The sequence below is a fragment of the Vombatus ursinus genome, unplaced genomic scaffold (assembly GCF_900497805.2).
Source record: "Vombatus ursinus unplaced genomic scaffold, bare-nosed wombat genome assembly UNPS02014792.1, whole genome shotgun sequence".
Classification (NCBI taxonomy): Eukaryota; Metazoa; Chordata; class Mammalia; order Diprotodontia; family Vombatidae; genus Vombatus; species Vombatus ursinus.
This window is the reverse complement of record NW_020954570.1, coordinates 9,762,036-9,775,977: the sequence shown is the minus strand read 5'-3', so window position 1 is coordinate 9,775,977 and position 13,942 is coordinate 9,762,036. Positions and strand designations below refer to the sequence as shown.

General features: G+C 36.2%; 1 protein-coding gene across 1 annotated transcript in view; it reads right to left on the bottom strand.

The window, feature by feature from the left end:
- LOC114048300 (fibrillin-2-like) overlaps positions 1 to 13,942 on the bottom strand; it is a 130,610-nt gene that overhangs the window by 44,839 nt on the left and 71,829 nt on the right. Inside the window, 7 exon segments of the mRNA XM_027869188.1 lie at positions 3,319 to 3,450; positions 4,014 to 4,136; positions 5,292 to 5,411; positions 6,942 to 7,067; positions 7,289 to 7,354; positions 8,082 to 8,150; positions 8,153 to 8,230. Coding sequence (XP_027724989.1) covers positions 3,319 to 3,450; positions 4,014 to 4,136; positions 5,292 to 5,411; positions 6,942 to 7,067; positions 7,289 to 7,354; positions 8,082 to 8,150; positions 8,153 to 8,230 — 714 coding nt within the window.

Genomic DNA, 13,942 nt, shown 5'->3' with positions numbered 1-13,942 from the left:
AATTAGGGAATGACTTGTATTCTTATAAATCTGACTTAGTTCTCTATATATTTTAGAAATGAGGCCCTTATCAGAGACACTGGTTGCAAAAATTCTTTCCCAGTTTTCTGCTTCCCTCCTAATCTTGGATGCATTGGTTTCATTTGTGCAAAAACTTTTCAATTTAATGTAATCAAAATTGTTCATTTTGTATTTCATAATGTTCTCTTTTTCTTGTTTGGTAATAAATTCTTACCTTCCCCATAGAGGTGAAAGTTAAACTATTCCTTGCTCTTCTAGTTTACTTATAGTATCAGTCTTTATATCTAAATCGTGTATGTTAATGTTGATTTAGTTTAGCTGAGCTGCTGCCTCTAATCTACCATAAATCATTTCTTAATGGCACTGTGCCAGAATAAACTATATTATCATTTTGAGAAGACTCACATAGAAAATCCCAAAATAACAATCTGGTAAACGTTTAATTAAATATTAAACTATAATTTTTTTTGTCCTTAGTGACAGTTAATAAGCAGCTTTCATGTCTTTGTAGGCTAGAATTATGAAAAGGTAATAAAAAAAATAAAATGATGAGAACTGAGATGTTAACTACCAGTTAGCAAATCTAAGGGGAATAGATACTCTAAAAGAGAAGAATTTGGATGTGGTATCTAGCTTTGAAACACCTGGCAACATTTAACTTAAAAATGAAATAATTTGCAAAAAGAACCAGCAACCAACGTTTGGTTTAGTTTACTAAGAATGGCTAAAGAGTAGAAGGAGAGCTGGGATTTTTATAATCTAGCCACTGCTTAGATTCCTAAAAACTAGCCACAGCTTAGATTCTTAAAATCTAGCCACTGCCTAGAGTCTTATAATCTTGCAAATAGTTTGTTCAGACTCCTTAAGAGTCTGCCCAATGGATGTTCTAATAAACCTTGTCTTTGGCTGAAAGACGGCTCAGGTCGAAATCTTTCAGGCAGGACACACATGTTGTGATTTTGGGGTCCCAGGACTCCTGAACCCCTAAACTGCATCATTTTGGTGGCCCGTAAAGGGAAACTACTTAACCCCAAGTTCTTCTCCAGCCAAGACTGGAAAGTATGTAAGCCTCCTCTCCCTTCCTTTCTTGCTCTGCAGTTGGGTTCACTCTCTAAGCACCAAGGCTTGGAGGTGCTTTTCGGGCAGACAGTTACGAGGCTGTCTCACACTCGGCCTGATGTTCTCAGGCTCTCGGTCCACTGGGTCAGTTTGAGGCCATGGACCTGGGTACACCTTCCACAGCATAGAGGACAAGGATGGATGCCCTAACCAGAAGTGTATGAATTCCCTCAGCACTAGGGAATTGGGGAAAACTGTATTTTGGTTCCCTGAGGCTTACTTACTCCCTTCCCTCTGCACCTCTGAATCCTCCTTCTTGGAGGTTACAGGGAAAGTTAGAACAGCTAAAATATCTTGGCAGATTCTGGAGGTTTTGTGATTGATCATTAGGGAGTTTTGAAACACCTTTGATTTCACCCTCCCCCACCTGGGAAAGGAAGGAGGGGTAAGGGGCAGCAGCTACAGCATGGGCCCCACTGGCAATGGCCTTGGGCTCTGGGGCAACCTTTGCCTGGAAGCATCACTCAGGTTCAGCACATCCTGCTCAAGGTAAAGAAGCTGGCCTCTGAACTTGGGTAAGCATGCTCTTTTAAATTTGTAGTTTTAACTGTTAAGGATGAGATGTTGATTCTCTGTGTAAAGTAATTTGGAAGTGCATTTAACAAAACTGAAGTCACCTGATTGGTAATGGGTTTGTTTCAAGTCTCAAATTGGTGAACTTTCCGTATGAGTTATGTCAAGCAACTTTTCATAATTTGGTTACCACTAAAATAATTTGGCTATTGTTGGTTATTGTTTTAATGTATAAACTAGCTGAAAAGCTTGTTTGGGTTATTGCTTGCTGAGAATTTGCAAGTGTATAGAAATCTCTAATGACTGGCTTTTTACACCAGGAAAATTTAAGTTTGAGATGTAAATCCTGGAAAAGTTTTCCTAAGCTGTGATTAGTAAAACTTGCTCTTTGACATAAAAGTTCATAGGATTTTATTTTGAGTTGTCTGATGGGTCATAATCTATTGATAATCAATAATCCACCATCTGAGAGAAATGGCACAAGCTACTCAGAGAAGCTGATACTGGTGGGAAGTCAGCATTGGGAAAAGCTGAGAGGACAATTTTAGCCTCAGTCTAAGATGGGATCCTCCTGGCTCAGTTTCCCCATGATGTTCCTTCGAAAGGGAATGTTACCCACTTGGCTATTCCTGAGTCTGGCTATGAGGTGGGTTTGATGCTGCCTGGTTGGAAAACTGAATTATCTGAATCCAAATGAGCTAAGGATGCTTTATTCTCTCATTTGGACCCTAAACCTAGTCCCTGTTTTATATCTCGGCCCTGCAGTCTTTTCTGTCAGATTTGTGTCTTCCAGACTACAGACCATTCACCTACAGTTGGTAGCAAACAGCAAGTACCGGCCAGTGTTCCCCATCATTCTTGGATGCAGCCTGTGCTCAGTTCCAGTCAACTTCCTCTTTGGGACCCCCTCGAGGAAGGGACAGCTCTACACCCCTTGCCAGCAGGAAGCAATTTCAGAAGCTGAGACCTTCGCCCCTTACTCCTAAAGAATTTGGGTCCCACTTGTTTGAGGGGGGAATGATGGGGTTGGGATCTGGGCCCCAAAAAGGAAAAACCCTGGACTTATCCATATGGCCAAATCTCTGGCTTTCCCCTGAGGCTATAATCCCATCAACTTGCCTTTCATTGTGGACTTCCCTATGGCCTCAGGCCATTTCTCCATTCTCCCTTGGCCATGTGGTCCAGGTCCCTGGAATTCTATTACCTCATAGACTACTTGGCCATTCCTAGATCCCTCCCATAGTCTTTCTGTATATAAGGTCCATCTTATCTCCATTAAGATGCTGGGATTCTTAAAATCTAGCCACTGCTTAGATTCCTAAAATCTAGCCACTGCTTAGATTCTTATAATCCAGCAAATAGCTTTTTCACACTCCTTAAGAGTCTGCCCAATGGATGTTCTAATAAACCTTGTCTTTAGCTGGAAAAAAAAAAGAGTGGAAGGAGGAAAAAGTGGGATGCTGTAATTTTTAAGATTTAACAAAATACTTACTTAATGAAAGAGAAAGCAGAATGACCCACCAATTTATTTCACGGACTCATCTTTACTGACTACTGTCTCTCTATTGAGGGGCCATGTTTTGTTGGACTTGACTACTCAATTTGATCTTTTCTCTTTTTATTTTTTTAGAAAAATGAATATCAATGTCTTTTTCCAAATCTTACCTATACAACTTTCCCCATCAGATCTTTGGGACATTCCAGTGGGGCAGACACACATGAAAGTACCAATAATATTCTTACACATTATGCATCTGGATTCACAGTCATGTAAGCTTTCAACACATTTATCTAGATTTGTAAGAAACAGAATATTGTATAGCTAAGAAAAGGATCCTGGGAAGTAGGTTCATGTTCAAAATTTAAGCACAAGTATTTTAAAATAATAGCTTTATTTTCCTCTATAAACTAAAATTTTACTTTCCTTTGTAAACTAAATCTTGCGAGACTAAGAAATAACTCCCCTCAAAATACTCAGGATGTCTAAAGCAATTCTGCCAGATTTCTAAAAAATGTCCAAATGACGTAAAGCTAAGAAGAGTGCAACTGTCTTTATTTTAAATAAAATAGTCTTGCATAACAACAGTCCCATAACATAGTTTGTTATCTTACTACACAATCTCCCTCTGATATAACTTCAAGGTAATCAGGGGAACATCAGACATTCTATCATCTTAGGCCAAGATTACTTAATCAAAGACATATAGTAATGCAACAAATATAAATACCACTCTAGACCAAATTCATTTAAGAACTGGAACAGCTATAGTTCCAATATGGGCAAAGTTGGTATTAGCAGTATAAAACTGTTTTTACAAAATTAAGTATAAGCTTAGATTTTACTTATTAAATATCTTTACCTTTACACATCTTTTGATCTTCCCTTAGGGCATAGCCAGCAGGACAAGTGCATGCATAGTAACCAAAGGTATTTATGCAGCAAAAAGTACATAACAGTGGATTCTGGGCACATTCCTTGATATCTGAACAGAGATAAAAATGCAAATACATTTGTATATTCTTAACATAATAGTCTATTTAATTAAATGACAGATGATCATTAGACACTGTCTGTTACTCAAATAATGTTGAATTTCCTCTTAGACCTCATACAACACTGCTTTGCACCTATCCAATGTTATCATACGTTATTGTTTTACAATTATCTCTACATATGCCCTTATCCTCTACTTAGACTGTAAGATACATAAAGGCTAGGAATTGTGCTTTATACAAGTTTTATATCTTTCTCAGTGACTAGCCCTACATATAGTATTTAATAAATGTCAACTTAAATTTGATTGAACCTAGGTGAGTGATAAATTGTGTTTGCCTTTGAAATTGGTAACCAGAGGAAGGAAGAAGGAACACTAAAACAGTTTCAAACAACATGATATAATTGTGAACACTGAGAATCTATAGTAGTAGAGTGATCAATTTAGAGTAGCTATCTCACTGTGATATTATATGAAGGAGATGAGATAAAATATATGGAGATTAAAAAAATGTAATGGTGGTAGCAGCAACAGGGAAGCTCTTTTTGAGCAGAGGCTATGTATTAACCACACATCAAAGAAGCTTTTTCCTCTGGTGGAATGGGAAGAACACTAAATGGAGTCAGAATAGTTTTTTTAAAGTTTATAGTCCATTGCTTATGACGTGATCCTCAGTATGTCATTTAACCTCTTTAAACCTGTACAGTGGTGATAATATTATCTATTATGTCCACTGAATTGAGAGGACTGGCCATATCTATAATACACATAGACCTATCTCCATCAGTGGTATGATCTTTGTATGTGAAGGATATATTTAATTAAAGTAAATAAAATTTGAGAGGCAGCATGATGTCATGCACAGGCTCTTCATGTAATCAGAAAGATTTAAGTTCAAGTCTTGCTTCTAACACATACTAGCTCTGTGTCTTAGACAAATTTCTTAACTTCTCAGTTACAGAAGAATTATTGATTTGCATCAGTGGAAGGAAATTTTTATATAGAGAGTTTAACCATACTGATGAAATCATAGATCTTCCCCTACCTCAAAACAAACAAATAAAGAACATCAGAATAATTTTAGATGATAAACCAAAATACTTTTACCATGAAAAAACAAGGGACAAGAAAATAAAGATGTACTTTCACAATTTATCGTGGGACCTGGCTCAAATCCATCATTGCAGTTGCATTCAAAACTCTCAACAACATTAATATATGTTCCATTTCCACAAGAATTCCCACCTGAACATTCATTTGTATCTGGAAGACAAGAACATTTGGAAAATAATCATTTTAAAAGACAGACACATTTGCACCCAAGTCTTTGAGGAAGAGAGTAGATGGTTTTGGGTACATACTAATATGTCACCATATAGTATGTAAGATATTTCTAAAGCAGGAGCACTATAGCTCTGTGAAGGAATTCAATGCATATGCATATTCTGTGCTCTATAATTCATGAAAATGAATATGGCTTTTGGCAGAAAAGATGAAGAAGGGGATAAGGCTGGCAAATGTGTTTGTCTGCCAACTTTATAGTGTGTACTTGTTCTATCCAAGCTACTTCTTATATGCAACCTCCACAACACCTCTTACATATTTCTCTTTCTATTTATATATCCACTATACTCGTTCAGGCCCTCAGTACTTCTCACCTCAACTACTGCAACAGTCTTCTAACAACAGGCCTCCTTGATTCCTGTATCTTCCTTCTCCAGAGCATCTTTGACATAGATGCCAAAATAATCCTTTTAAAGGATATATGACTAGCCTGATCAGTAATCTTTAAAGTCACTCTCTTGCCTCTAAGATAAAATATAAACTCCTAACACCTTTGAAAGTCTTTCACAAGTTGGCTCCAGCAACATTTATTTTACACAATTCCTCTTTATATACTTTATGTTCCAGTGAAAGTAACCAACTTGTGATTTCCTGAATTCTCCATTCCTTCTTCATCCTTCTTCAGTTCTATCATCCTTAGAAGGCACCCTCTCCTTATCTGCATTTTTAGAAGCCTGAGTTTGTGATTGAAAGATATTTAAATTATATTTATCTATTTATATGTTTTATCTACTTGTTTCTTGTACCTCCATAAGTTACTTGAGGGCAGGACCTTTTGTTTCTATCTTTGTATCTCCAGTATGTAGAATAGTAGACAAGTGAATTGCATTGTATAGTTAGTATTTTTGTGAGCAGAATTCAAGAAATCATCTGGTTCACATGAGTATACACAGGGTTGGACAGGAGATTAAAAGAAAAGAGCAGAAAAACTTCTGACTTTGGGTGCCTGGCAGATCTATTCCTGAACTCAAATAAGTGGATTTTAAACATATATGTCATAGAAAAATGAAATGAAAAACACAAAACATATTCATGGAAATGAAGTTCAATTTCTGGCTCAGGAAATTATTAGACATTTGCTCTTGAGAAAGTCATTTCACCTTTCTGTACCCCTATTTTTTATCTATAAAATAAAGGGATTAGACCACATGATATAACAATTAGAGATATCCAAAAATAGATGGGTGGAGGTAGTGTAAGCTACTTTTTTTCTATCACCAGTAACGTGCACATAGCAGATGCCTAATAAATATAATTGATTTATTATAGGGTTCCCTCTCATCAGAAGTCTTTAAGCAAAGGTTAGATTACTACTAGTTGGGAATACTGCAAGGGGGGATTTTGAATTAGAGAAGCTAGGTGCTGAGGTTCTTATATCTCTGAGATTCTGTCATCTCTAAGGTCTTGTTTCCATTCTAATATTATATGATTCTGTGAATTAACACTTACCCACACAGTGTACAGGAGCATAATCTAGGTTGTAACCCATGGGGCATTCACAGCCAAATAATCCATCTGTGTTGATACACTGACCATTTAAACAAATGTCTGAGCTTTCAAGACATTCATCGACATCTGAAAAACAGAATTCCCAACTTCTACATGTTTTTTCAATTGGCAAATTGGATGGGCTCAAGCAAATTTTCAGATTTTAAAACATATGCAATTTGTTCTACTATTCAACATGGCATCACAATTTTCTACATAGGTGGATGTATTCTGTGAAGTAACAGAGGAATATGCAACTGTTAAATGAGAATTTGTGAATTTCTTGCTAAAATAAAATTAAATAATACCTTCCCATGTATCATAAAGACTAGGGACAGTTCTGTGGCCAAATGGACATAAATCCTGGAAAGCAACTGCAGAGAAATACTGCATAATAATTCCAAGTTATCCTGATCATTAAATAGTTATTTTCCATTTAAAAAACTAAAATGTGTTTTGCTTCTAATTTACAATTCCAAAATAATGTGTATTTGAAAAGTTTCCTTGATTTTCTTCTATATGTGTTTTTATTCCAAAAGCAAAACCTAACAGCAACATATTTGAAAGAAGGACCAGTACTTTCCCAGCACATATCAACTCAATGCACTCTATCTCTCCATCTTTATGGTATGCTTTTTTTTTTTTCATCAAAAGAAGCATGGATGATGGTTTTGGATTTGTTGCAAACTAACCTATAATTTAATTCTGCTGTTTCTCTACAATGCAATAATATCCATGATATTGGTAGTGTGCTGATTCATCTTCTCAATATACGATTTCTCATCTTATGAGCTATTTTGTGATGCAATACTCAAATGAAAACTTTAATGAAAATTGTAACATAATTTGTATCTTCTCCCCTACTCCATTGCCTCCCAAATTCTTCCTTTTGAAGAAGGGTAATTCTAACTTTTAGAAAGTAATCATTGAGTTGTATATTACACGTAAATTTATATGAATTGTTAACTATTTTAAAGAACTTTTCTATATTAAGTTATTCAATGAAACATACCTACCTGAGTACGTTAGGAAATAATTTCATTTTAAGTTACATTGCTTTCTTTTTCATTCAAAAATCATTCAGTATTTTAAAATCCATACCTTCATCACCTTTGGGACACAGTTCACAAGGGTCACCCCACCCTTCTCCTGGCATTTTACTGCAACATTTGCCTTTGTGGCATTGAAAGCTTTTGCTACTGTGCACATTCCATTCTCAAAATTTTTCAAGTTGAAATTCTGGCGAGTATTTAAACAGTTAAAAAATGTAAAAAGACTTCAATTATTTAGGATGATATTATAAAATGTTCTAATGCAAATATCTCTGAATAAAGGGACTAAGACTTTTAGTTGAATACAGTTTAGTACAGCAGTTTAAACACATTATTTGGGAGTAACAAAGTACTTTTTGCTACTTGTAATAATCTTATTCCATGACAAATGGTAATGTCTATTTGCTTGCCTTGTAAAATTTTATAAGAGAATTAAGACTTGTGTAAATAAAACTAAGCAATTATTATCTATTCAAATATTATTCTGATGCCTCATCAGTATGTGGAAATAACCTTGGCTTCTTGAAGGCTAATATAGATCATATCAAGCTAGACATGCTCAAGCATGGACCTAATTTTGTCATCTCAGGTACAATCTTCAGCAAGATTCATCACCATGTTGACTACATTGGCTACAATAAGTGAAGTATTTATTACTGACAGGACCCCTAAACTCCTAACATGTCATAAAAAAAAGCTGCAGTCTGTCTCTATGTACCTTTTTTTCCTATCACTATCATGTTGTATCCTAGCAAAAAATAAAAATACTTTTCTCTCCCAACATCATATAAATCTAGAAAGTAGGATACATCACTCAGTGAAGTAAACCATATAGTGAAGTAAATCACATAGAAGGCTAATCCTTACCATAAGCATATGGAATATATATTGTAAACTCCAGTAACAGTTATAAAAGTGAACTACAATGGTCATTTTATTTTCAGTACAGTATCAAAGATGAATACAGTATTTTTATCCTCATACTAATTTGTTCTTTATTTTTCAACATTTAAAAAAAATGAGTTCTGAATTCTCTTTTCCCTCCAACCCCTCCCCCACCCACTATGAAGGCTAGGAATATGATATACATTATACATATGATATGATGTGAAATATATGTCCATATTAGCCATGCTACAAAAAACAACACTTTTTAAAAAGTAGTTCAAAGAATGTGTAATCTTGTTGATGCGGATATTTTCTGAAACAGTGAAGACTATTTTTCTTATTCTCTACAATTCCCATTAATGTCTTACCATAAATGGTCCATATCTACCCATTATTCTGGAGACCTTTCTTTATGACTTTTAACATTCTTTGTGTATTAGGATAGCACTTGGGTTATCTGTTATCCTTTCTTTTTAACTTCGTAAGAGTAAAGAGGAAGACTTCCTCCTCTTCTGATAAGAGATTTCCTGGATGATTAGGCCACTCCTTTCATATAAGAAGTTGTTGGTGATATTTTGTAGCTGGCTTCCACCTATATTGTATGTTTCTTGCTGTAAGGTGTCTTGCATCAGTATTGAAAAAGGATATTCCTCACCAAAAGCCCCCTACACAGAGGAAATTAGGGTCCCAATAAAAATTATTATAAAATGCATTTTATTGATGCTTTCTATTTTTATGTAATCACTTCCAGAAAAAAATGAAACATTTCTTCCTTTCTTCCAGATTGAACCCTTCCCTTGTAAGAAAAGACAAATAAAAACTGATACAATGCATACAATATTTTGCCCTCAAGTCCCCTGCTTGTTTGCTGTAAAGAATGCATGTTTCAATATCTAACTTCCAGGATTATCAATTTTTTTTTCATTTACTCAGACTTTGACTATCTTATGGTAATCTGTTCATTTACATTGTTGTAGTCATTATGTATATTGTTCTTTTGGTTGTGCTTATTTTGCTCTGGGTCAGTTCATACAAATCTTCCTATAATTTTCTGAATTCTTTATATTAGACATTACTCAATAATATTCCGCTGCATTAATATGCCAATTGTTTGCTTATTCTCCAAATGATGGACATATTTTTTTCAGTTTTTTTCTTATCAAAAGGAGTGCTGCACAAATACTTTGTTACACACTGGTAAAGGAAACAAAGTGTTCAATGTTGTTCATGTTGTTCATGTTCAATGTTGTCATCTCTACATCAAAAGGTTTGTCTAACATTTGGATTTTTTAAAAAATCACTTTCAAAAGCTCAAAATGGTAGATAGTAATTTATCTGAAAAAGATCTATTGAGTGTGATTGGCAGCCAAGGGCTCATGTGTAATAGCTTACTGGAATAAGAAGTGCTACTCTGCCCCTATCAAATCACATTTGGAGTATTGTGTTCGACTCTAGACATCACATTTAAGGAAGTACATTGATAAGTTAGAATGTATCCACAAGAGGGCAACCAGATATAAAGGGCTGGTGACAGCTAAATCTTGTGTGATCCTCACTATGCCTTCATGGTATTCAATTTTTTTTTTCTTTCTGGCTGCTTGCAATATTTTCTCCTTGACCTGAGCACTCTGGATGTTGGCTATAATATTTTTAGGAGTTTTCATTTTGAGGTTTCTTTCAGGAGGCAAACCAATGGATTCTTCCAATTTCTACTTTGCCCTGTGCCTGGTTCTAAGATACCTGGGAAGATTTCCTTTATAATTTCTTTTTTTTTCTTTTTTTTTCTTTTTAACAAGGGTTTTTAAACACTTTATTATTAAAGTGTTTAATTAAACACAATTAAAAATTTGTGTTACAAATTTTCTCCCTTCCTCCCTCCCCACCCACCCTCATTGAAAGGGCAAGCATCTAGATACAGGTGATAGATGTGTAGTCATGCAAAACACTTCCATAGTAGTCCTGTTGTGAAAAACTAAGTATATTTCCCTTCATCCTATCCTACCCCCCATTTATTCTATTCTCTCTTTTGACCCTGTCCCTCCTCAGAAGTGTTTTTGATTATCCCCTCCCTCAATCTGCCCTCCCCTCTATCAACCCCCTGCTCTCTTGTCCCCTTCCCCTCTTATTTCCCTGTAGAGTAAGATAAATTTCCATACCCCACTGTGTATGTTATTCCCTCCTTAAGCCAACTCCTATGAGAATAAGATTCACTCATTCCCTGTCACCTTCCCCCATTTCCCCTCCACTGTAAAAGCTTTTTCTTGTCTGTTTCATGTGAGATATTTTACCTCATTCCACTTCTTTCTCCTTCTCCCAGTATAATCTTCTCCCACCCCTTAATTTTACTTTCCAGATATCCCTTCATCTTCAACTCGCCCTGTGTCCTCTATCTATCTATACAAACATATAATTTTTGACTTTCAAATTCAAGACTTAAGTGAAACATGGAAGAGGTAAACAGGAAAGAGAAATCATAAGAGACTTATTAAGATTGAACTGTTTACATTCCTGCAGGGAAAGATGATATTTGTAACTCATGAGTCCTTTGAGTCCTTTGGCATCACTCTCAGTTTTTCCTTTACTTCTCTTACTTGCTTCTCAAAATCCTTTTTGAGCTCTTCTATGGCCTGGGACCAATTCATATTTTTCTTGGAGGCTTTGGATGTAGGAGCTTTGGCTTCGTTGTCTTCTGGTTGCATGTTTTGATCTTCTTTGTCATCAAAGTAAGAAAATATAGTCTGACTCTTTTTACACTGCTTGCTCATGATCCTGGCCAATTACTTGAGTTGTAAACTCTTTGTTAAGGTAGGAGTCTGTTTCCAGTGTGGAGAATATACTGCCCCAGGCTTCAGGGGTTTTGTGCAGCTGTGTTCAGAAATACTTCTAGGGACCTGTAAATTTTCAGTTCTTCCAAGGTGGTATGATCAAGGGAGAGGTGTTTACTCCTTTCCTGGCCTGTGCTCTGGTCTATGAGCACTCTTTTCTGTCTTGAAACTGTGAGAAGGGTTTCCTCTCCACAGCCACTACAAGCTTCACCACACCAGTGTTCCTCCTCGCCCTAGGACCACTACCTAGAACTGTGACCCAGATCCAAGCATGGGCAAAGCAAGAGAATCCTGCACCAGCAGACAGATCCCTGCAATCCCCCTCTGATCAGCCACTCGATTCCCCCTCTGTCTGTGGGCCAAAAGCTCGGGAGGCAGCTGCTGCCCTGAGGGCACACTCGGGACTTGTGGCTGAGACCTAGCTCCTTCTCTCACCACAGTCACAGACTTTTCCCACTGACCTTCTAAGTTGTCTTTGGCATTCGTGGGTTGAGAAGTCTGGAAACCACCACAGCTGCCCGTGATTCAGTCCTCTGAGGCCTGCTTCAGGGTCACTGTGGCCTGCGCGCCCACGCCAAACTTCACTCTTCTCCCAGTCCGGCATGATATACCTTTCTGATCAACCATTCAGGCTGTCTTGGGCTGGAAATTTGTTTCACTCTGTCTTTTTGTGGGTTCTGCTGCTTTAGTTTGTTTAGAGCCATTTTTATAGGTATTTGGAGGGGTTTGGGGGAGAGCTTAAGCAAGTCACTGCTTTTACTCCGCCATCTTGGCTCCGCCCCTATGATTTCTCAGAACATGATATTTAGCTCTTTTTTTCATTAGTGGTTTTCAGGTAGGCTAATTCTTTTTAAGTAATCTCTCCTCGATCTATTTTCCAGATCAATTGCTTTTTGCTATGAGAGTTATATTGATTTTTCAGTCTTTTAAATTTCTTGTATTGTTTTTTGATGCCTCATGGAGTCATTAGCTTCTAAATCTAAACTTGAAAGAGTTGTTTTCTTCAGTGAGGTTTTGTCTCTCTTTTACCAAGCTCTTAACTCTTAATTCTCTTTTCATAACTCTCTTCGATTGTTCTTATTTGGTTTTTTTAATTATTTTTAGCTTCTTCTTTAACTCTTCCAGGAATTCTTTCTGGGCTTGTTTCCAACCTGTATTTTTTTTTTAAGGCTTTGCTTGTACATGTTTCCAAGTCATTATCTTCTTCTGTGTTTGAATCTTGCCTTTGTCACCACAGTAGCTCTTTATGGTCAGGTTCTTTTTTGTTTGTTTATACTCCTAGCCTACTTCTTAACTTTGGACTTTATATTAGTGCTGGGCTCTGTTGTCTTCAGGGATGGGGGGCAGGAAGGGGCAAGGATTTCCCTGCTTTCATGGCTTAATCTGGGGAACTGCAAGTTTTTAATACTTCCAAAGTGATGTTGTTATGGAATGGGTGTGCTAGGGAGCTAAGGCAAAAATCTTTTTTCTTACTCTGCCATTTTGGTTCAGCAAGAACTGATGAATCAGTCAATACAATTTTAGAGATGACTAGAGATCTGTTATCAAGACATAACACAGAAGGAAAGATTACAAAAGAAATATAGATAAATAAAAGGTGTTTGAGAAAATATCTCACATGCTTGTTTTATTTTCTTTTAAAAATCATTATGAAAATGATGTATGTCTACCTTAAGAATATACTTGATACAAACATGAAAAGAGAAGAGGAAAATGTTTTAAGATGATTTTCTATAGCAAATCATGTATTTACAGCCACACAAATGATCAAAAAGTGTACAGCATATAAGATCTTTATTTTCATATATTATTTCTTGGTTTTAAAACACTATTTGACCCAAAAAGAACAAAATGCAACCCAGAAGGCTTAGACATGATATCTGAATATTAAAATCATAGAAAATCTTATAATAGATGATTTACTGAATACTTACATGAAATAAGATTTAAAATTGGGAGAATGCCCTAAGATGCCACCAGTCTTCAAAGTAGTTTTGTGCAAAGCTTAACCAAAATAAAGATTCCCTATTGCAGACTAGGTTGTCTAGATGCTTTTATTTGCAGATGCTATTGTACTAATTGTTTTAGGCCAGGGGTAGGGACCTGTGACCTTGAGGCCACATATGGCCTTTTAGGTCCTTGAGTGTGGCCTTCTGACTAAGTCCAAGTTTTACAGAACAATCCTTTTATTGAGGGG